The sequence below is a fragment of the Rattus rattus genome, chromosome 1, assembly GCF_011064425.1.
Source record: "Rattus rattus isolate New Zealand chromosome 1, Rrattus_CSIRO_v1, whole genome shotgun sequence".
In the NCBI taxonomy this organism is placed as follows: Eukaryota; Metazoa; Chordata; class Mammalia; order Rodentia; family Muridae; genus Rattus; species Rattus rattus.
Window position 1 is genome coordinate 8,248,960 of NC_046154.1, and position 23,376 is coordinate 8,272,335.

General features: G+C 54.4%; 2 protein-coding genes across 3 annotated transcripts in view; one reads left to right on the top strand and one right to left on the bottom strand.

The window, feature by feature from the left end:
• The window catches only part of LOC116892197 (nephrocystin-4-like), a 39,619-nt gene extending 24,502 nt beyond the window's left edge, over positions 1–15,117 (bottom strand). Inside the window, exons 1-3 of the mRNA XM_032893736.1 lie at positions 15,011–15,117; positions 8,497–8,677; positions 5,404–5,556 (exon numbers count right to left, since the gene is read on the bottom strand). Of these exons, the coding sequence (XP_032749627.1) occupies positions 5,404–5,556; positions 8,497–8,631 (288 nt within the window). The 5' untranslated portion in view covers positions 8,632–8,677; positions 15,011–15,117. The remainder of the gene's footprint in view (positions 1–5,403; positions 5,557–8,496; positions 8,678–15,010) is intronic.
• Kcnab2 (potassium voltage-gated channel subfamily A regulatory beta subunit 2) overlaps positions 15,100–23,376 on the top strand; it is an 88,564-nt gene continuing 80,287 nt past the window's right edge. Inside the window, exon 1 of one of the 2 annotated variants that reach the window (XM_032893749.1) lies at positions 15,100–15,529. The gene's annotated coding sequence lies outside the window, so the exon portion shown is untranslated. The remainder of the gene's footprint in view (positions 15,530–23,376) is intronic. The other variant, XM_032893768.1, reaches the window with a different exon arrangement.

Here is a 23,376-nt window from a genome sequence, read left to right on the forward strand (position 1 = left end):
GCAAAAGGCTCCGGCAGAAATCCCAGACAGCACGTGGCTGAGTGGCACCCGGAAACAGGCCTCCAAACCAGGGCGACTCGATTAACACAACGCCATATATTCTGAGAAGAAAACTCTGCATGCCATCTAAGAGGGCATGATTAAAGTCTGCATGGAACCCATCAGTTCCCCTGTGAAGAAAGCCACGGGCAACAGAAGAGCCGGCTCTCACCCCTGCTGGGCTACAGCGCTCTCTCTCCCTCTCCCCTCCCCCCTCTGGCACTGGCCAAGGCTCCTCCCTGACGGGGTAAACAGATTAATAAATCATCTGTGTTCCTGCCCGTGCTTTCATCTTCAAAAGCAGACACCAATCGCCTAGGGGCCAGGTTTCCGTCCTTTGCCGGCAATGGCAGAATTGAAAACAGCCCTGATACTGTGTCTCTAAGCAGCTGTGCTTGGCATCCCCTACTGACAGCCAAGCCAACCTGACCAGTCGAGGGCTGAGAATTAGTAAACCAGCGTCGTGCCCATGGGGAGTTCAGAATACGCTGTTGGCAGCTGGGGAGGTGGCTGGGGTCGAGGGTGTGACTGGGCGCTTAGGGACACCTGCTGTCCACATGAAAACCCAGGTTCCAATCCGAAGCGCGTAGGTTAAAAGCAGGGGGTGGTGGGACACACCTGTAGCCAAAGGCTTGGCCTGGCGCAGGGACAGTGGAGACAGAAGACCTTGCTGACTGGCCAGTCTAGTCAGAAGAGCAGCAGCACCAGAAGGTAAGTGGGGAGAGAGATGGGGCAGGACAGGACAGCCCCCACCCACCCTCACCTACACCTGCCCGGAGACACACACACACACACACACACACACACACACACACACAGGCACACCCCATACCCTCACAACAACAAGCCTTTAATGCAAGACCTTGAGGAAAGCAATCCACAAACCACTCCTGAAGCTTCCATGGGCCTCACCTGGGCTCGGGTTTTCTGGCCAATGGCCATCAACGCTGACCACCCCAAGCTGGGCCAACTCTATGAACCACACCCTCCCCTAAGACATTCCCAAGGCTCTGTTTCAAAGCTGGACACCAGGAAGGTATAACAGGGTATGGCAGGGCCCAGACTGTCTCACTAGAGAACTGCCCAGCCCACAATGTGAGTGGTTCTGAGGCCTGGGGGAACGACGGGAGCTTGAACCCTGGCTGGAAGACTGCACAGGACTTTATCTGTCTCTCTGTTCCGCTCCCATGCAGCCTGGGGTGCAGTGGGCGCTCACATGTCACCCACCCAGTGAATGCCTCCAGCCTCCTGCTTCCTGGGCACCTGCTGGAAACCACGTGGCTCACCCTCAACACGCACATCCCTGCACGGTGTGTGGATGACTTCCAGGTCACACAGCCGAGCGACTGTCCTGAAACTCAGGCTTTGGCACAACGTACCCGGCACTTAGGCCCAAAGCCGGCTCTCGCTTCAACTGGACAGCAAATCCTTGGCTAACTTACAACAGCAGGTGACTGAACCCCAGCAGCCCAAAGCAAGGCACCCCCACCCCACCCCCACCCCACCCACCCGGGGTTCCCAAGCGACTGGGGTTTGCTCCCGTAAAGGGAAAACCCAGCCTCGGCAACAAGTGACACTGCTTCTGTCTGGCCCCACTTTAGGCTCATCCTAGGAGCGGGAGCTTCCGACCTGGGGGAATCACAGCCCTCCTCCGGCAGGTATACGTCAGCGGCTGAGCAGGGGTCGCCCTCTGTGGGAACAGCTCTCTCAGAACTGTGTGTGCTGTCCCTCACTAGCTGCCTCGGGGCTCTCGGGGCAGCACCCTTTCATGCACGGTGACTCTGGCGAACCGCTCCTGTTACTCTGAGGAGTGAGAGTCATCAGGACTCCATGCTCGCTGCACCGGATCTGGAAATGTCTCTGTGAAGGGCAGGGGGTCACCCCACCACTGTCTCAGCACCAGGCAGAGAGTCCCCACTCTGGGTGGGATTGCCTACGGAGAGCCGAGAGAGTCTGCTGAGGAGAACCATGCCCACCTTAGAAGAAATGTGGAACCTGTGCTTTACTGCGGCCGCCAGGATTTCTTTTGGAAACGTATTTTCTGGAGGTTGAATGAATTATTAAAAAAAGAAGTGAAAGGTGATTCCTCACCACCGGGGAAGATCTCAGAGAGCAGAATGGAGGGGACCAGGACCAGAGACCTGCAGAGTCACTGTTTACCAAGGCTGTCTTTTCTGGGGGTAGAGCTGACTGCGGTTCTCAGATGGCGTCTCTAGCTCACCCCACCACCTCACCACACAAGTCAGTCACATACAGAGCCTGCCCAATGCATCAGAGCCTGCCTGGTCAATCTACTACCCACACAGAGACCACACAGCCACAGTCACCCCGAGTACAGCCCCCTGCTGCTGGGAGCTCCCCACCTCACAGCAGATCTGCCCCGGCCACTGCTGATGGGGATCCCAGGAAAGCACCACTGAGTCACCCATGAAAATGAACTGCATCTTAGCCACACGCGTGTATCCAGAGCAAATAGTCAGCCGGCAATCACAAGGGTGGCACTAAGTACCAACCCAGGCATTTCAACCTCGTGCAACACATGGAGACACGCACCACGCAGAGCAAAGGGAACTTCCCTTCACTTAACGGAACCGCAATCTCTGTGTCTGTGCTGGTGTCAGGAGGCAGCAGAGGTAATGCCAGCTGCCAGGCCATCATGGCTGAGTCACCACTGGCCTCTGCTGCCTGCAGGGAACATAGCAGCGAGCTGAGAGAGCTTCACCAGTAGTTTCCATTTCAGAACCACCGGCTGCCACACACTGAGGCAACAAAGTTTCCATTTCAGGACCACACTCTCTTCCTTCCCTCCCAACACACAGCCTAAACCGAAGACAAATCAAGGCTGCAGCCTGGCTGAGCTGGCTGAGCAGTGTGGCTCCCACCAGCGTGGGTAACCTGAGCCCAGGAGCCTCGGGTTTCCTGGGCAAAGGCGTGTCCGGGCTCAGGACGGCTCCTGGCCACCAGGGGGCAGTGAAATCTAAGTGTCTCTGAGTTTCTGGGACAACGGAAGCCCAGGGTGATACAATGTCACACCTGAGCCAAGGACAGAAGCAGTATCAGTCCTGAGAACTGTCTCTCTCACACAACCACTGGGTATTCTATAGGGGTCACCCCTCTGCACCCCCAGGATTGGTGATGGGAGGCCCTGCTTCTTGACAGACCTTGCTGGTCTGAGTCAGGATTGCCAGTGGGCACGGGAACACGTGTGCAATAGGGCTTTTCCGACTCATCTCTAAATAGAGAGCTAAGCGAGGGGACAGGAGGGAGGGGGAGAGGAGGGGTGTAACAGGCACTCTAGAGACCAAGTACCTCTGTGCTGGCTCCAGAGAAGGTTGCTGGCCCAGAGCACTGATATGCACAAGTACCTCACGGGCGAGGGCTGGCCATCCTGGTGGCCAAGGGGAGAGACTCCTTTCTCCCTGCACCTGCTTCCTCCCCTTTAAAAGCAGAGGACTCAGGGTTGCTGCTCTCCACAGAGGAGGAGGAAGCCCTCCCCACAGGAGCCATGTTATCGTGGCCACCAGCACCATTCATCACAGAAACTCGTCACAACACAAGGTTTCCCTGGGCCCCTGCACACGGGAGGAAGAGAAAATCAAAAGAGCCCATCCGTGCCTCCAGGGCTAATGCCAAGGGCATCAGGGGGACAGCACCATCCCCTGCCTGCTGTAGTATGGCCAAGAGACAGAGGGCAAAGCTTTGCAGGGCCAAAAGCGCAAGGCCACGCCCTGCCTGTGCTGAGAGGGTCCTCGTGGGGGGGGTCACATCTCGTGGGGTCACACAGAGCCATGACAAGATTTACAACATGGACATCTGCTGTTGCTGACACGCTGGCCGGGCAGCGTTTTCCAAGCATTGGATAACATCATGTCAGACACGGATCACTTCAGTTCCCATGACACAGATTTTTTGCCAAGACTTTAGTTTTCTGACCCCTGGGGCCATTCTCTCCCTCGACTGCCCGTGTTGTTCTGGACGGCCTCAGGACGAGCCACGCCAAGGAACACAAAACCATGCTGCTGGGTGATGCCAAGGTCAGAGAGCGCCACATTCGCAGCCAGGCTCAACCTGGTTATGACGAGGCGGCCATGGGGGAATGGGAGCCAGCATAGCAGTTCTAGACCACCACGGTCGCCTCCACCATCGACTGTGGTACCAACTGTCAGGAAACCAGGGCTCCTCAGCCTCACCCGGTCACTTCACCTGCTAGAGAGGAAGCAGCTCCTTCCCATCCTCAGCCCTGGCCTCTCACAGGCCGTCCTCCACAGCCCTGCCAGAAGCAGGATTCCAAGCCTTCTGCCTCTTCTGAGGACGTTCACAGCCCACAGCCTGTGTCTTGCTCCCTCGGTCACCCCAGTAGAATGGGGGCGTTCTCTCCCCAGCACCTACCTAGGAGCTAACCTGAGCTGAAGGCAGCCAAGAGGCTCCCGGGGAACACCGACCCAACCAGGGCCCCGCTACAGCCAAGCCTGAGGGCAGAAGCACTGGTCTGAGTCCTCGCTTGGCCGAACTTCGCATACGGAGCCATTTTCCTGAGTCTTAGTTTTGCCACCTGTGACAGTCACTCCTGACCGTCGTCTCCGTGGAGTCAGAAACACGTAGACCAGCAAGGCACAGCCCTGGGCGCCTCTGACGGGACCTCGCTACAGTGAGGTGGCCCACTTGGTGATGTAGGTGATGCTGTCCCACGGACTAAAGAGTCCAGATGAAAAGGGACAGGGAGAGGGAGCCCATGGGGATAGGAGTTCTCTCTCCGCCTCCTTTTCGCCATGAGGGCTGTGGAGGATGAACGGCCTGTGAGAGGCCAGGGCTGATCGGATGAGAAGGAGCAGAGCACCAGGATGAACAAGCAAGCAGGCGAGCGTGAGGGGGAGGGGACCTGGGGGCTGCTGTGGTGGTGGCGAGCTGGGTGGACAGCTGTGACACTGGGTTCTTTAAGAGTTGAAGAGGCCACGCGCCCCTACCACAGCGCACTGCCTCACCACTGGACCTGGGTCAGCAGAGCCAAGGTCTGTGAACTGAAAAGTCCCCGTTCTGCCATTATTCCCAGGGTATTTTTGTTAGGGACATGAAAGCTAACACAACATCAGATGACATCAGTAACTTCACTACTCCAAGACCCCAGAGGCTCCCTGAAGGCAGAGGGCCTAAGTCCCACATCCCTGAAAAACCACGCTAAGCGTGTTCACCTGGCTGGAAATCTGGCTTCCACGCAAGGTGCTGTTTGGAAACAGTGTCCCGCCACTAAGACGAGCTTTGCCATGGCAGACCTGCTGCTCCAGGCGGTGTCTGAGATGTGTGTGCTGAGCCGCCCCACCCCACCCCACCCCCGCTGCCTGGGCTGGGCTGACGGAACCCACCTACCTCATTGAAGAGGATCCTGGGTGGCTGCTTAGAGAGCTGATTGGTGGGCTTCACTGTGGTTTTCCACGTCCTCCCGAAGAAATGTTTGTAGGTGACGTCGAAGAGAGACACTCGCAGGTGGCATTCAAGCTCGGACAGCATGTCTAGGATCCCCTAGGAGACACCAGAGGGGGAGCCCTGAACAGTCACCCCAGAGCCACTACTGGGCCCTCAGAATCTACCCCACATTCAGCTGCTGGCGAGTCAACATCCTTTTGGCAACAGCCTCCCTCCGCAGAGATATAAATCATGATCCTGGGCCCGCACTGGCCAATCAGAACCCCGAAATGCCCTCAGACAACACGAACTTTACACAAGGCCGAAGGCATTAGGGAATCAGAGGCCAGGCTGTGTCTGCCAGACACGGGCCTGGGCCTGCCGGGAGCCATCCCGTTAGCATACGGAACCAAGAGCCGAAGGGCCTGAGCCGAGGCTATCTCACACGAGACCCTGGCCCAAACCACACTCCGTGAAGCTGCCGCTGCCAGCGCATCTGTTGCTTTAGTGAACCTGATCTGGCTTAAGCCTTCCGGGATGGATTTCTTCATCTCCTGCAGCCAGCTTAAGTTGTCCTGAGCAGGAGTTAAGTCAGCCAGTCAGAATTATTCTGGGGTGTTAGTACAAGAAAATGGGTCCTCTGGCGTGGGACAGACTGTGTCCTCGAGCTGGGAACCAAAGCCTTTCCGGCCCAGCTCCTGTTGTGATGTCCAGTTCGTCGGTGAGGGTCCTGTGCCTTTCTCTCTTTCACTCAACAAACCTTCCCTTGCTGTCTGCTCTGTTTCTACTCTGTCCGTGCCAGGCGCAGTTCTGGGCACTGATGACACAAGAACGAAGAAAGTACCCATGGAAGGGTTTCCGGGAAGGAAAACAGTAAGGCCAATCAGGGAAGGGGCTCCTGGAAAACAGCAACCGGACTGGGAACTAAGAGGAACACAGATCATGAGGGCATGGGGACCTGGGGACGGGAAGCCGGGTAGAGGGTGCAGCATGACGCCAGGCCCTGGGGTAAGAGAGCTAAGCGTCTCGGGCCTAGAGAGGAGTGCTCTATTTTTCCCTAAATTCCTGTGTTCTCATTTTGTGTAACATTGAACCTCTGGCGTCTGGAGACCCCCTGACATGGTCTACAGAGTAAGAAACGGGCCAGCCGGGGCTACATGGTGAGACTGTCTCAAAATAAAAAAGTAAAAAAAATCCCTCATATAACATCTTTAAGACATGTTTCTAAAGCAAGGTACAGAACAAATGTGTGTGTGCGCATGTGAGTATATGTATGTGTGTGTGCATGTGTGAGTATGTGCATATGTGTGTACATGTGTGCATGTTTACATGTATATGTATGTGCATGCATGTTTGTGTGCATGTGAGTATATGTATGCGTGTGTGCATGTGTGTGCATGTGTGTGCATGTGAGTATATGTGTATGTGTGTGTGCATGTGAGTGTGCCATGTATATGTGTATGTCCGAATGTGTGTATGTGTGTACATGTGTGCATGTTTACGTGTATGTGCATGTATGTTTGTGTGCATGTGTGTGCATGTGAGTGTATTGTGAATGTGTGTGTGTATGTGTGCATGTGAGTGTGCATGTGCATGTGTCATCAGTTAGAGGAATAAAATGAGCCAGGTGTGGTGGCATGCACCTGTGTCTCAACACTCAGGAACCTGAGGCAAGAGATCAGATGTTTGAAGCCACTCTGGGCTACACAGTAAGACCCTGTCTCAACAACAACAACAACAACAGAAGCCAGAGAGATAGTTAGGAGCACCTGCTGTCTTACAGAGGCCCAGCACCCAAGCAGGTGGCTCCCAACTGCCCCTAACTCTACTTCTAGATCTGACCGTCCGCTTGCCTCCACAGGCACTGCACACAAATGGTACACATAAACTCATATAGACACGCATACATATATAATAAATCCTTAAGACTAATGTATAAGTAATAAGATATGTGTAGGTATGTTTATTGTGTTGCTTAGAATCTGTGCAGGGTTGCACAAGAGGCAGACAATCCTGGTGGTGTCTGAGACAGGACATTGTTCATACTTCACCATCTGTGTTCCCTGCAAATTTCAAACTCTGTAAATTATTTTAAAACAAACAAACAAAAAGATGGGGAGGGGACCTGTCCTCATGAAGTCCCTAGGAGAGAGAAGGCTGCCAGTGGCCTCGTGAGCTCCCAGGGAGGGCAGCCAGAGCCAGCCCAGGTAGGCAGCAGGCGAGGGAAAAAAGGTGGCCCCAAGCAGGTTCTGTCAGCTTCTGTGAAATGGGGGTGATCCTGCAGCCCCCTCCCAGGGCTGAGGGTGAGTCTTCAGCATGAACAGCTAAGAGGTACAGCTATGGCAAAGCAAACACCTCAGTACCTAAGCCTGTAACAAGCACCAGGAGGCGCTCCATCAGAGGGCCTGTGACCGAAGGCTGTTGACAGCTAGTAAACTGAATGTGCGTGAATCCTACAACATCAGTGGCAGACAGCGAACGGGCTTGCCAACCGAAGTCTGAGAGAAACAGCGCATGTGCGTGCACTGGCAGGTGAACGCCACTTGGACGTCCCTGCAGGCCAGTGGGCTTCAGAAAGACGTAGTCCACACAAATGCTCTTTGAGTGGCTGCACGGTCTCACTACCTCACTCAGGCTTCCTGGAAAGGAATGCAGATCAGTGCAGAGGCCTTGGGGTTCAAACGGCTGGGGACATCCAAGCACAAGGGCTTCCACAGTTCGTGAACAAAACTGCCAAGATACCTGGAGCCATAATCTCCCGACTGCGTGTGTATGTGCATGGCCACCCTGGTGAACAGAGAAGGGCCACATGGGGCATCCTGCTACACCTTGGCTCAGAACAACCTGGGAGTCACACCACCTGTGATTCCACACTGTGGCACTGTGGGTAGAAATGCTGACCAAGTGGCCGAATCCCTGGTTCACCGTCACCTGAGTACCGCCAAGCCTAAGGTAACTGGCAGGTACAGCAATCAGACTCTAGGAGGTAAGTGGGAACCAGTGTTAGAAGCCTCTTCTCCGACGACAGCATTTGACAATCAATGGAAATCCCATTACCTGCTTAATGAGTGGCCCGTCAAGCCACTTCAGGACGCACTGGAATGCTGTGGACTCCTTCCCAAACTGCCGCGCTCTCTGCGGGTGGGGAGGGACCAGTGTGTTCTGGGTGAAGGCTCTGTGCCAGTCATCCATGCTGCCTGTCCAACCTCACGTGGGTCTCCGGGACTCCCTGCACCATCTGTGGTGAAATGAAGGCAAGACTTGTCAGCCCGGCCAGACAGGGTCACCACCATCTTGAGCTGCCACTTCCGCTGACAGATGGCGACAAGAGGCCAATTCTAGGAGCCGGGATGCCAAGCGGGAAAAGAGCTATGGGTGCAGCCTCTTAAGAGTGGCCGTTCCCTAACACCTCCACTGCTCTCAGCGTTTCCACCCTGGTGACACCTGTGCTGGTGGGGCACAGTTCACAGTGAGCAGCCTTGAAAGCTCTGTGGGTCCCTGTCTGTCGCCACACAGCGGAAGTTGCAGCGGCACCAGGGAGGGTCCTCACATCTGGTCTGCTGGGCACGTAAGACAAGACCATGATGGGAAAGAAACTCAAGGTAAAGCATTTCCACGTCTGCCACAAGCCACGGGCTGCCGAGCATTCCAGGGGAAAGCCTGCTACAGCCGCTGCCTGCCCAGCCCAGCCTGCTTTCCCATTCAGTGAAGAAATGTCTGAGGCAGCCCTGGCTTCAGCTGACACCTTCTCAAGCACAGCAAAGTGACCCAGTCGCCTTGAGGAAAAAGAGCGAAACAAAGATTTTCTTTCTTTTTGCTTTTTTATTGCTTTTTTTTTTTTTTGTGAATTTCACATCGCGAGCCCCAATCCCTCTCATCTCCCCCTCCCCCCATGTCTGCCCTCTGCCCTTGCAGGCTCCCCACAGCAGCTGCGTGCATTGGGTCCCATGGTGTATCCTTTGGTCCAAACGGCTTCACTTATACATTGTAGTGAGTCACTGGTCCAGTCTGAGGCCTCTGGCTTCTGCCAGCCCTGGTGAGGTACTGCAGCTAGTGAACAGTGAGGCCAGCTCTGCTACATTCTGGAATGTCTAGGTGGCCCCAGGTGACAGCCCAGAGCAGGGCCATCCAAATGGTGGTACATGGGTATGGACGTTGACACAGACCCCTGCTGCTGCAGGGTTATGGACCCAGACAAGGCCCTCAGGAGCAGCACGGGCTGGGTGGGGCCTTCGCCAGGGCCAGGTGGCAGCATGGGCTACTCAGGTCAGGCTGTTGTCCCTCGTCACCCTCGAGTCTCCAGTTCCGCCTGTCCTCGTAACACATAAACTGGTCTGCTTGTCTCTCTCCTGTCTCTCCATGACAGACTTGCTCGCCGTCCCAGCCGCATCACGTCCCCCATCCATAGTGCAATCTTCTCATGAAAGGTAGATTCCGAAGGGAATAGACCACTGGCCGAAGTCAAGCACAGCACAGAAAGACTGATTCATCAGTCTTGTGGTTGAACACCCACCAAAAATGACAAGATGAGCAGACAGGCCAACGATGGGAAGGAAGCACACGGCGGGACGTGCCAGTCGGCCGTGGGCTCTACTCTGCAGGTCCTGCTCTCCGTCCTGGGCCAGGACACAGCTGTGGGAGCCACAGTGACTCCACAGGGATTGGATTTTCTCAGAGAAAGAAGGCATTGACACACTGGCACTTGGCGTTTGTTACCGGCTCTGCTGATGGACGGAGTAATTCACCGTTCCCCGCCTTTGCAGCTCCAGACCTGCCTCTCTCCACAGCACACAAATCGTTCGGCTTCTCTTCCTCTCCCATCTCTCCACCGCCTGCTCACCTCTCTCCTGCAGTGTTGTCTTGGCACTTCCCACCACATCCACATAAGGAGAGTTCACAGATTTGTGTTGGAAACATCTGTACCCTCCACCTCCAACCTGGCTGGCTCCTACCTCAGGACCTGCCCTGAGAGCGGGACAGGATGGACAGGAGTGTATGCTTATGTCCGTAAATTCACGGACAGCCGGTGAGACTCCAGCACCAGAACATTCCAAGTGACCGATACCCGGTGACTGCAACAGTTCAAAACCCTGAGGCAAGAGCTGGTGTATAAGAAGCCAATCGGTGGACAGACTCCACGGTAAAACAAACTGTGAGAAGCCGTCCATACAGCGCTTGCCTAGCATGCACACGCCCTGTACCACGTGAGCCAGGCATAGCCACACACACACACACACACCTGTAATGCCAGCCAGGCATAGCCACACACACCTGTAATGCCAGCAGCCGGGAGACAGCAGGAGGATTAGGGCAAGTTCAAGGCCAGCCTAGGCTATAGCTAGTCCAGGCTAGCCAGAGCTACATAAAGGGACCCTGTCTTGAAACAAAAACGTCTGCTAGCAATGGGAGGGTACCACCTGAGAACACTCACCATTGGGCCCTCCTCTTACCCAGTGGGGCTGGATTTCCCACGAAGGTTTCAACCAAGCAAGACAGCAGACAAAGGAAGTGCATAGGTCCACAGAACAAACCGTCTTCTGTGGAGCCCGTGAAAACATTGCCACAAACACAGAGCGATTGCAAAGGGGTTTTTTGTTGTTGTTGCTGTTGTTGTTGTTATCGCGTAATCAGGTTTACCGGTGGCATTTTAAAGTTAACTAGTGTTTTGACGCTTCTGGGTTCTGACTTCTGATACAGTGAACATGGACAGGCAGAAATCACATACACTAAAGTCTGTCAGGATCCTCATGAAGATCTAAACATGGGACGAGAGGGGGCCATTCTCGGGAATCATCCCTCCATCCTCACAAAGTTCGTGAGGAAAGAAAAAGTCAAGACTGTCAGCCCCGCCACCCCCAGCCCCACCTCAAGTCCCCTGGCTATGTCCCACTCTCTCCTGGAACACACCTACAAACCAGGCAACCCCTCAGTGGTTCAAAGCCACCCGCCTCCTCGCAGACGTGACAGGTTAACAGGATGGCCTGCTTTCCCTGAGTCAGATCTCCTGGCAGATTCAGCCATAGCAGTCTCGAGCATTCGAGTTCCAGTCCTCGGTGCCTGGGAACTTTTCATGTCAGACAGGATTCTGCACAGGACCGAGGAGGACGTGTGGGGCCATCCAGAGAGCCTGGTGCGTACACACGTCCCTGTGAGAGAAAGGTAAGAAGACTCGGAAAGAGCAGAGGACCACAGCACGGGCCACGGTCTCTTGAGGGAAGAAAAGCCATTACCAAGGAATACAGGTGCCTCCACGAGCTAGAAATGACATCCTCGGCTTCCCCCACCCCACTCCCAGGGCCCGCTCTGCCCACACCTTGATGTCAACAGTGAGACGTGCTGGCGTCTCAGAACTGGGAAAAGAACTGATGGCATCTAGTGATGCCAGCCACGGGGAGAATGAAGAGTTACTCACTAGTTCAAGAGGTGGCCAGCCCTCAGCCCAGGACCGCCTCCTACTTGGGGTGAGAGGCTCCCGGATGGCCCTGGGTCCAGCCCCGCACGCACGTGCGTTCACAGCCCGTGTTTCTGCTGGTCGCACTGCTTGAGGCCTGTCTTGTGAGGACTGTTCCCTGGCCAGCTCCTAGGGGAAGCAGGCTGTCCCTCCCACGGCCTTGGCAGCCATTCCACAGGAAAACTTAAGGAAAATCACATAACCAAATGGTGCCGCAGTGGAGGGAGCCCTGGCTGCTCTTTTTCCTGGAGAGATGCTATTCACTGCTCTCCAGATCAAACCGGCATGGGCTCATCAAGAGCCGGTACCTGAGACCACGGTGAGCATTCTGGAGAGACAGGCCCTCCTGACACAAACCCTCACACAGTCCCTGGCCCCCATGAGGCCAGCTCCCCCACCCCACAAGCCTTGAAAAGACCTCAACTGGCTCTACTGCCTGTTGGGTTCATCCTGGGGATCCAAGGGAACCCCCTCCCCCTCCCTGCCCTCAACAGAAACAGTTAATGCACCGGTGGGAGACTCTGAACTTCCTGAGTCAGCATTAGGGAATCTGTCAGTAACTGAAAGAAATATGACCACTCTGGCAGGGAAGATAGGTCTAAAGAGATATTTTGTAACTCTAAAGAAGTAAGATTTCCCCCAGGAATTCCAGGCTAGCGGGAGGGAGAGTCGAAGCCTTGGTGACAGACAGGAGAGGAACTTACCTCTGGAAAAAGACTAGACACAGTGCCTAGGCGCAGAGACAAGGATGGGTCGGGATGGTCTGGACCATGTCCTGACCAGGACTGCTTAGTTCTACATCCCCTCTGACCTGTTTTATGCCTGAGGGTCATGTGAGTACTCCTAAGACGGACCGTTTACGTGTTCCTCCTCCCAGTGTGGCCACTGAATAAATCTTTCTCCACGTTTCACTATTATCTGTCTCTTTAAGTGGTTTGCTGAGGACAGATGGTGTAAGAGACCAGTATGGCTCAGGACACCCAGGACCATGTTCTCAGCACAAGGGATATCTGTGTGCCCGAAAGGAACGGGGAGCAGGGAAGAAGACGCAAGGAAGGAGATGGGAGGATGAGGGAGAAGGGGAAGGGAACAAGGGAGAGGGAGGAGGCTTATTTGTCCCCAGGGACAAAGGACTGTCTCTGGATAGAGAGAAGACAGACATGGCTCATAGGCAAATGGTGGTTTATAAAGGAAAAATGGGAAACTCTGTGGTAGGATGAGGGGTTTAATTTTAATTAGGCATGTTAAATAGATGAGCCAAAGGGGGCTTTTAATGGCTGAACTTCAAATACTTTGAAAGCTGGACCTTTGGTGGTCAGACTCAGGAGGAAGCTGCCAAGTAATAGAATAGACCTTGAGGCTAGCTTTAGGAATAGTTTTTAGCAAGGCAGAGGAATGGGGAGAAGGCCATGGCCTGCAGAGCCATTTTTGACACTCTCCGACCAATGAGAGTCACTTCAGGTGACAATGACTACACACTGGGGTTTCCAGAGCCAGGGTCATACCTTGCAAACTCCCATAACAGAATCACAGGGCCACTGGGAAGAATAAACATTAGAAAGAAAATGGGACAGACTCCATGCTTCGAATCCAGGAAAGGGGTACTACAGGCTCCCTACAGTGAACAGGAAGAAAGTGAACCAGCGTCTGCTGAAGCCTGAGCACAGTCCGGTAAAACATTCAAGGTGTTCTGTTCCAACAACTGGAAGGCAGTGTCAGCACAGCCCACTCTACACAGGTGGTGAGATGTTCACAGCTAATACTGACTAGCCCACACCCATGCCACCGTCCTCTGCCCACTCAGGAAGCCAGGAGAAGTCAAGGGAGACAAGATGTCCAGAAGAGGGCAGTAAGAGCCCTGCTGGAGACACCTAAGGACAGGGCCAGTTCTGTCTCCTCCACTTCAGTGTGGAGCCTGCTTTCTGCCTGCTTCCAATTGACAGGGCTACAGCCTTGATGGAGTCTTGGGGTCTTCATTTCTGCAGGTCTACTTAATAAACGTTTGCCAACACCAGATGTATTCCAGAGGGAAATGTTGTCTCCAACAACATCATTAAATTGTAGTGAGGGGGGGAAAGGGGGAGGCGGAGGGGTGCATTGCATGGTATCGTTCATGACCAAGACTCATTTGAGGTAGGGACTGTGGGGGGAAGCAACGGGACACGACCGACACTGAAGGACCGTCAGATGCCCCAGAGAGGCTGAAATTCCAGAAAGAGTGGTGCCAATCTTAGGGAAGCCATGTCCCTAGAAATGAAGACCTGAGATTTACCCCATCTGGGGGCGGAGTTAGTGATGGAGCGCTGACCTGTAAGTCTGATTAAAGGATGCCTAGCATGACCTCAGTCACCCTCTGCTATGGAACTAAAGACATGGTCTTTGCCAAAGTAGATACAAACACTAGAACGAGACAGTGCTAGGGCAATTTGGGACACAAGGCAGAATTATGGCGCGTGGGAACTGTATGGCTGAGCTGCCAATGAGACCAGGGTGGGAACAGAGAGAGCTTGCCCAAACCCTAAACCCGCAAAGCCCACTTTCAGTGCAAACTTCCACGTGAGCCGCGAGAGCATCTCCCCTGACTAAGGCAGGACGAGACATACTGGGAACCCGGACAGCAGTGTGGGTTGCAACTCCGAGTAGTGGAGGAGGAGGTCAGCCCTGCGCCCCGAGGGCTGGACTTGGACTGGGCCAAGGGCCTCACAGTGCATCGAGGGCCGCAGGGACCTAAGAGAGCTGCACGGCCTAGGGCTGGGATAGAGGCGCGTACACCAGACTGTGAGCATCTTCAAGGCTCTGGCGAGCTCACAGCATCGGTTTCAGCCCCGGACGGCTGCGCACACAGGGTCAGTAGACTAACCGAAGGAATCCCAGCAGCCGAACTTCAGCTGGCAACCGGAATGCACCAATGATGATACGAGGGGGAGAGGACGCAACCCATGCGAGCCAAGTCAGGCCCTGTGCCCCGTACGGTGCCTTGCAAACACCAGATCGTCCGTGAGATAACATATGCAGCCCCACCCGGGACCCTGAAGCCTCTTCGAGGCTCTGCTGCCACCCGCGCCCCCAACACACGCTGACTTCCCCCGTACTTGGTTCAGTCCACCGCTGGCGCGTTACCTAGGAGACGGGCACGAGATCCACGCTACGGAACAGGTCCCGCACCGTGGATCCAGCGATCGGGCTGCCGGTGCCCAGCGGAACCCGAGGTCTCGTGGATCCAGTGCTGGCCCAGGGGGTCGCCCAATCCGCCGCCACCCACGCGAGGAGTCCCGACCTGAGGGATACCGCTCACTCAGCACAGAACCCGCCCCGCGTCACTTTTACGTCAAGGTAGCGCGGCCAATGAGAGCCAGAGTTCAATGATTCTGACTCTACGCGCGCGGACCAATCGACGCGTCGGCGGGAGCTGCAGGATTTGCATGGACTCCGAAGGCCATTGCCAATGAGACTGTGACTGGCGTGAATCATAGCCAATAATAGGCTGCTAGGGGCGTGGCCGCGGGCGTCCCACGAGGTAAAGATGCTGCGGGCGGAACCTGCCGGAGCAAGCGGGATTCGGGGGTGCTGAAGTCGCAAGGGCAGGGCGGGAAGGAAGATCCGGAACGGGGCGTGGGATCCGGAGCTGGAGGCCCCCAGGTGAGTGCAGCCGGGAGACCCCGGCGGGCACCTGCGAGGCTGCGCTGTCGCGGCCACCGCGGTCCCCTTCCATCTCCTCTTCCCTGGCCCCGCATCCCTGCCCCCGCCTCCGTTCTCACCTCCTCTCCAGCCTCCTCATCGCCTTCTCCACAGTCTCCCTGCCCCCAACCTACCCTCTCTGCTTCCCTGTCATCCTGCCCCACCTTTCGGCCGACAACCCGGACCCCTGCCCCAAACTTCAATCCCTGTCTCTACCCCTTCTAACCCTGCATCCTCGCCTCGCCCTTGCCTCCCTGCTTCCCCATCCTCTCTCGGCCTCTGCGCTCCCCTAGTAGCTGTCTTCTCTCATCTCCCTCCTTGTTGCTCCTACAGACGCATCCTTCGTCCTTGCTACCTGCCGTGTGTCCCTCTCGCCTTGACCCAGCTTCCCACCCATTCTGCTCCCACCCCCTTTCATGCCCACCACCACTGTTGCACCGCAGTCTCTATTCTGCGGCGCTCCCCGGCACCTTGACACGCGTTGCAGCTATACCTTGTTCCCCCTGCCCCTGTCTCTAGACCTTTACCCTCACCCTCAGCTTCTCCCCCCTGTACCCAGGCCCTGGCACTAAGCACTTCCCCACTTCCCTACCTGCTGCTGCAGCTACTGCTGCTGCTTCTGCTGCAGGATGCGGAGCACTCCACTGCTGCACTGCTGCCTGCTGCAGTATCTGCAGCAGCAAGGTGTACCTGCCCACCTGCCCTCCCTCCCGTCTGACGTACCCTACTTGCTTCTCCTGGCATTTGTCCTGGGGTCTCCTGCAGCATGCCTGGGGCACCCTGGGGCGCTCCAAGTAAGAAGGCTTCCAGCACCCCTTGCTGCCTGCCAACGGGCTTCCATCTCCCTCCTCACCCATCCCCCCACTTACTGTTCACTCTCACTGTGTGATTCAGCGTTTTTTTGGAGTTGCTAACTTTCTTTGCTTACTGGTGTGAAAGAGACCTGTTTTTAAAGGCAGGTGGTCTGGATACCTGCCGAAGGCGTGAGGGTTACATCAGAAACCAGACTACTTGAGCCACCTGGTTGGTAGAGGGGCGGGAGCCAGGGACCCACCAGTTTGGGGAGGGTGCCTCTTGCTCCATTCCACTTGTGTTGAACCACATCCAAGGGAAGATGACATTAAGTAATAGCTCTTGGAGAGATGGACGATTAGCATTTATGGAAATTAATACATCTACATCGAAGACAGGAACACCAAGTTCAGTCCGCAGCTGTCCCACTATCTGTCGCCTCAGGGTTTCTTCTTTCTTTGCGGTTTCTCCTCCCCCTCAGAAACTCCAGCCCCCAACTCCCTTCAGTGCCAAGAACAAGCTGCACCCAGGCCCAGCATTGCAGGGTTTGGGGACCTGGGTCCCATCGATCCACCTGCTTCTTACTTGGCCAATGTGTGTTCTGCAGAGCCAAGGCCACTGTGTCCTACTGGGGTCCTGGCCTTGTGCTTTTTCTTTCCCACGTGGGGTCTTCAGAACACCCTTGACCCTTGAGGTCCTGTCAGTCATGTCCAGTCTGCAGCCTAAGAGAAGCCAAGGGAAACTGTTCAAGCCCACACAAGCCTCGATGGTACTTAAAACAAGGGGCTATAGTAGCCCTGTCTCCAAAGCAGCCTGGGAGGAGTAGGGGAGAGATTCCCTTCAAAACAGAGATTCACCCCTTTTGCCTGTATGCTACACTAGTCAGCAAATGCCTTGTGGGTGGGTCCCAGTCAGGATCTGGGGAGCGAACCAGGCAATGTGCAGAGAGAGGGCATCGTGGAAAAACTTGAAGCTCCTTTCATGTTTCTAGGGTCCGGAATCTTGTGAGCATGGATGTGGAACCTGGGTGAGGGATGAATCTTTAGAACCAGCCACCTGCAGGGGATAGGGCACTATGACACTCAGGCCATATGTGCTGGAGAGCTAAGGGGACAAGAGTTCGGTGGCCAGCCAACTCCGTAAGCAGCCTACCCAGGGGCTGGTTTCTCTCTCTTTCAGTTTTCATTCACTTCAAGTAATTGGGAGGAGATATGTTGATGTGGTGGTTTCTGGGAAAGGCCTGGAGTGAGGGGTCTTTGCCTTGTGTTTGGGGAAAGGTGTGGACACTGGGTGGAAGGAACACGTGTTTGAGCCTTGGTTAAATTCTCCATAGTCTCTGTAGTCCAGAGCCATCATGTTTTCCTAGAGTGGAGTCAAGGAGATAGAAAAGCAGCTGCTACAGGTAACATTCCAGAAAGGTTGACTCGAAGCGCCCAGACCAAAGATGCCTCCCTCCGTGGTCTGTCTCTCCCAGCATCCAGGAAGTCTCTCTGACCTTGTAGGGATGAGGACTCTAAAGTTCAAGAGTCTGGACCACCCAGCGGTCAGTCACCTCCTGCCCCAGAGGAGAGAGACTCCTTTTTTCCAAGGTCAACAGACGCAGTGACCAAATAGCACAGACCCTGCTTGAACCATACTTGAGCCCAGTCATCTCATGGCTGTCCAAGGCGAAGGAAACCTGTACCCCAATCACCCGATGGCTACCCTGTGGGAAGGCCACTAGCGAGGTCTCACTGACCACCACAGATTCTCAGGGACTCCAGTCGGCCTGACCTGATGAACTGCCAGCATTCAGGTTGTTTATGACCGTGTGTTTCAAGGGGGAGGCCTGAAGTCAGGGCTCTGGCTACAATGGAGTAGGGGAGTCCTCACCAGAATTGGAAAGCTGACCTTCACTTCGAGGTCTTGGAAATAACTCTATAGAATAGACTTTTAACCTATGGGGGAAACTGAGGCTTAGAGTGTCAAGGAGACAGATTCTCCCCAGCTAATAAAGAATCGTCTTCCGCCAGGATTGAGTGGCAAATGCCCACTCCATGATCCTGCCCCATTCCAGCAAATGCCAAGACCCCTCACCTCTGTGGAATGAATCTCCTCAGATGTCTCCGAGGTCCAAGGTCCCAAGAGAGATGGCACTTGTGCTGGGTCCGGCTTATCAAGAGTTAAGTCCTTGGCACTCACCTTGGGGTGAGCTCTTTTGGTTCATCTAAGCAAAAAGAACCGGACCCTCACCGGGAGAACACACACCTGAGTGTCCCTCTTCTGTCACTTGACTCACAGTTTTCCCATTGGCTCGAGAATCCGGCCAAAGTGGTCTGAGCAGCTCCCACAGGCTGGAGAGCTCAAGGTCTGGTGCTCACAACACCCTGCCCACCCTGTGTCCTGCACCAAAACATCTCAATTTCTGAACTCATTGCCTCGCTGAATAGGATCTTAGCGGGCTTCCCCCTGCTCCACCAGTTGATGTTGGTTTAACCCCCAGAGACCTGAGGGGGTAGCTCGGTGGGGTTGTGACTGGCTTATCCCATTTAAGAACGTGTCTCTCTTGAACTTCCTCCGTATACGTAGCCCATCTTCTCTCTTTCTGGCGTGCAGGAACCTGCAAGCTGGCTAGTTTCAGATAAGTAGGGTCGAGAAAGGGGAGGACAGGAAGAAAGAATGGAGACCACCCCCTCACTTCCTGCCCTCAGGATGGGTTTCCTGACTGAGGTCTCACTGGGCAGTTAAGACCCATCACCCAACCCAGAGGCTGAAAGATCTGCGTGAAGAGACACATCTTGGTCTGTTTCCAGTTGCTGTGACAAGGTTCCTGCAATTTGGTAATTTACTAAGAAAAGAGGTTTGGCAATTGCCTGCGGATTCAGTGACAAACTTGCCCACTTTCTTGAATTCTAACTCCAGAAGTTTGATTCTTACCCCAACCCCAACCCCTACTTTCTATGTCCCTTCTCCAAACACTGGCTGAAACTGTGACCCAAACATTGCCCTGACACCGGGACAGTTCCTCCCTCCCTCCCTCCTAGCCCCTCTTACTTCCCCGTCCCTCTCCCCTCCCCGTCCCCCCTCATTTGCCCCTCCAGTCTCAGGCAGCAACTTAAAGCCCCCTGCTTGCCCCTCTCTACCTCAGAAAACCTACCATCTCTCCGTCCGCCTCCCCTTTTTTTTGTCTTTCAACCCCCACCCCAATATCCTCATTCTGTCCCTGAAAAAAAAATTAAGAAGAAACAATAATGAATTAAATGAAATTAAAGAAAAGAGACAACGCAAGTGTATTTGCTCAGAGTCCGAGAGGACGGGCTCCTCATTTGGTGAAAAGCCACATCTCACCACAAGGCAAGCAAGCGTAGGTCGGCTCCGGTCTCTCTTTCCCTTCACAGAGCTGCCGCTAGCCCTGTCATGGGGGCGCTTCCCCAATGGCATCATCTTATCTGACTGCCTTGCAACAACCCCACCTCAAAAAAACATCAGCATGGGCATGAAAGTTTGAGTGACAGTGTCTCCCACAGACTTCGGGTTTTCAACACCGTTTGCTCAGTTGGGAGCTTCAAGAGATAGGGACTGGTGGGCAGAAATGGGTTGCTAGGGGCGGGTCTTTGAAAGCACAGCCCAGGTGCTGGTTCCTGTGCCTACTCTGTAAATTGCATTTACCACAAGCTCACCTCTCCGTGAACTCTGCCATCCCTTCCCAGCCACGATGGTCTGGGATACTCCAGACCGCAAGTCAAAACAAGCCCCTCCTTCAATAACTTGGCTTTGCAGGGTGTTTTGGTCACGTAACTCACGAATGTCGTGAGAACGTGAGTTCTAAAGACACCAGCAACTCTCCTTCTCTCTTGGATCTCAACCAGTGAATGAGCCACTTCTTGGCCTCACGGTTATTGGGATCTTATCCTCAGGGCCCAGCTAGGTCCAGCCTTGGTACTTCACCTCGGTCAAGACTTAGTTCATCCATCTCCCTTCATCTGGCGTAGTAGAACAACCCTCAGGAGCACACCTGGGACAGAGAACCCTCAGTCAGTGTCAGCATCCCAGGCCAAGTCTAAACCCCAAGTGTATCACCTTCTGGAACCCACCTTAGGCCCCAAGACCAGAAGAGCAGAGCCGTTCAGGCCCGAAGCAGAGCCTGACAGAACCCAGCAGAATTTCTTAGTTAGAGACAGGAAGGAAGCAAGGTGGCCTGTTGCCCTGGTCTCCCTTGCCTCAGAAATGGAGGGCCAGCAAGTCTTCCCACATCTGCCTGCCTGCCCCACGCCTGCAGCCCTCAGTCAGAGGGGGCTGTAGACACCTCTGCTTCCCTGTGGTGTGTTTTCTTCTCCCGTCTCCTCTCAGCAGCTTCGTGATCCTTCACCACAAACTCAGACTCCGATACCCACAGCTGTCAAATGCAGCCCAGGGCCAAGAATGTGGAACTTTGCCTAGATGCCCAGCCAGGAGTAGCAGGGGCTTCCAATGGAGTTCTCTCCTGCTCCTTCTCAATGCAGGGGGGCCAGAAGAACTAGAACGTGTGGACAGGGAGATTACGACGAATCTTCCAGTCAGAAAAAAAAAAAAAAGTTTAGAACGTTATTTGAAGCCCATAAATATCATCGTTGTTTAAAGACCTTACCAACAGACCTTGGAAAGGGCTGACAGGAGCAAAGCCCATGCAACTCCTGAGGTTGAGTGTCAGGAAGGAGATTCAGTGTCCATGAGCCTGAACAGAGAGGACTCTGCCGTGGGGAGGATGGGCAGGCCATTGATACAGACCTTGAAGGTGGGCAGGGTTGTGATCAGCAGAGCTAGGAAGGACTGTGAATGTATCTTTATTCGCCAGACGTAATTGTCATCTGAGAGGCTACTGCTGAATAAGCTCACCCTTTCTAGTCCTTTCTGAACTCTGGCTGGCTGGTTCAACTCAGCTGTTCTGGTTCAAACTCTTGTCCAAGCTGACTGACTCAGACTGGCTTCTCTCGGTTTCTGACTGAATTGCTCTGCTTGGCCCCAGACTAACTGGAGCAATCTATCCTCATCTTCTGGCTCCTTCTCATTCTCTGTCTCCTCCAGTCTTCACCTGTGTCTATCTTGCTCTCTCCGCAACCTATCTCTGCAAAACTGCCCCGCACACCACACCCTTTTCTCCCTGTTCTCCTCTTAAGTAGCCTCTCTTTCCTGTGCTGTTCTTGTAAGAGTTGGGCGTATCCAGTCTATGATTCATTCTGTCAGAGTTGGGTGTATCCTATCTCTGAATCATCCTGTCAGATCTTTCTCTGATTCATCACTTTGTCTGCCCCTCAATTAGACATCCCTTTCAAGCATGGGGTTCTTCTTTCTATAGACTAACCTTACTTTCACTGTTTAGGATTAAAGGTGTGTACTAAGGGTATATCTGTATTCCAGCCAGGAGGATTAAAGGTGGGTTCTTCCAGCCAGATCACAGAGATCTAGAAGGTCTTTGGATGTGATCCCTTGCCAGAGCAGCCATGTTACTGGATTAAAATTCCTTTACAAGGGACTGTCCGGGAGGACTCCTACAGGGTAAGGTAATGGGGTCGGGGGCACCTGGGACAGCATAGCTAGAATATAGTATAGTCTAAGATATGTGTGTGAACATGAATGGGAAGGGTGAGTGGAAAGCAGGTGTTGAGGCCATTGTTCCCTTGGTTCTGACTGGAGAACAGAGGGGAGCCTGGGAGCCCCTAAACTCTTCTTGCTGGGTCCATGTAGGCTGTGGAGATCAAAAGGAGCAGGCAAGAGAGGGGCTCCCAGGTGCATGGCTAGACTGGCTCATGGCCATGCAGTCTGTGCCCACAAGCATTGGGAAAGTAGTGCTGTGGTTCAGCTGAGAGCTGGGATGTGACTGCCGATCAGCCCGGGTCATCTCACAGTTAATTCTGAGAAGGAAAGGAGGGTTGCGCCCAGGGAACTATAGGGAAGGTGAGGGCCAGATGGGGTGAAGAGAAACCCTGGATTATTGCATACTCTAGAGAAGAAAGGGAGAGGCATGGGAGAGTGGCAGGTGTGTTACAGACAAGACTGAGTGGAGAGACAGTGGAGAGCCCTGTACCCAGAAGTGGCCTCGAGTTTAGAACAGCCTGCCATGGATGGCACATCCTGCTTTAGGCTGGTCCCTACCAGGCTCCAGGCCCCTTCGCTAAAGGAGCTTATTGTCTCTTTGTTGTGCATGAGGTCAAAGTAGGAACCTTCCGGGAAGCTAACATAGCTATCCTAAAGTGTCCAGGCTGGTGTGTGTGGAATCGGGACCCAGATCCCTGCCTTCTCTGACTGACCCACCACTGCCCATTAGGTTTGGGGATTTGACAAGTAAAGAGAGCAGGTGAGGGAGAGCCGGGCTCAGGAGTGAGGCTGCACTCAGGAAAGTTACATTTCGGTCCAACAGTCCCGGGAACATTTTCCGTCGTCTGAAAGCTCTAGGGGAGGGACGTTTGTTCACCATGATTTCACTGATTCTCAGCAACGCGCAGAGTCCACGGTCAGCTGGAATGACCACGGTCAGCTTGAATCTAAAAGTGCGCCTTCTCCCGATGGTGGGGCTTCCTGTTGACTCCCAGGCCTCCTGGCAGAAGGTGGCACAGGGTGCGGTTGGACCAGCATTTGTCAGAGCTTCCTTGGAGGAGCATGACAGGATCACTGCTGTTCCCCACTGCACCTGGCTATCCGTGAGCCCAGCTCCCCTTCTGTGCTCCCCTCCCCTCCCGCCTCTGCTCAGCTGGCTTCTCTCACCCCCAGAGGGTATTGCCTTTCCCTGACAATGAATAGAGGATATTTTTAGTCACTTGGGACAAGAGGTGTTCAGGTGTCATGGACAGGAGTCCCGGGGCCATCTTGTCCCCTCTCTTCCACAGAGGATGCAGAGCCTACAGTCCGGTCTGTGGATCCCAGCACTTCCCAAGGGGACACGGGTGCACTTCGCTCCTCTTAGGAGAGCAGACCTAAGCCTGCTTGCTTACATCCTGCCCTGTGAGAGGCAGGAGGTTGCTCAGGGGACAACGATGCCTGCATGCTGAAGCACCCAGGGG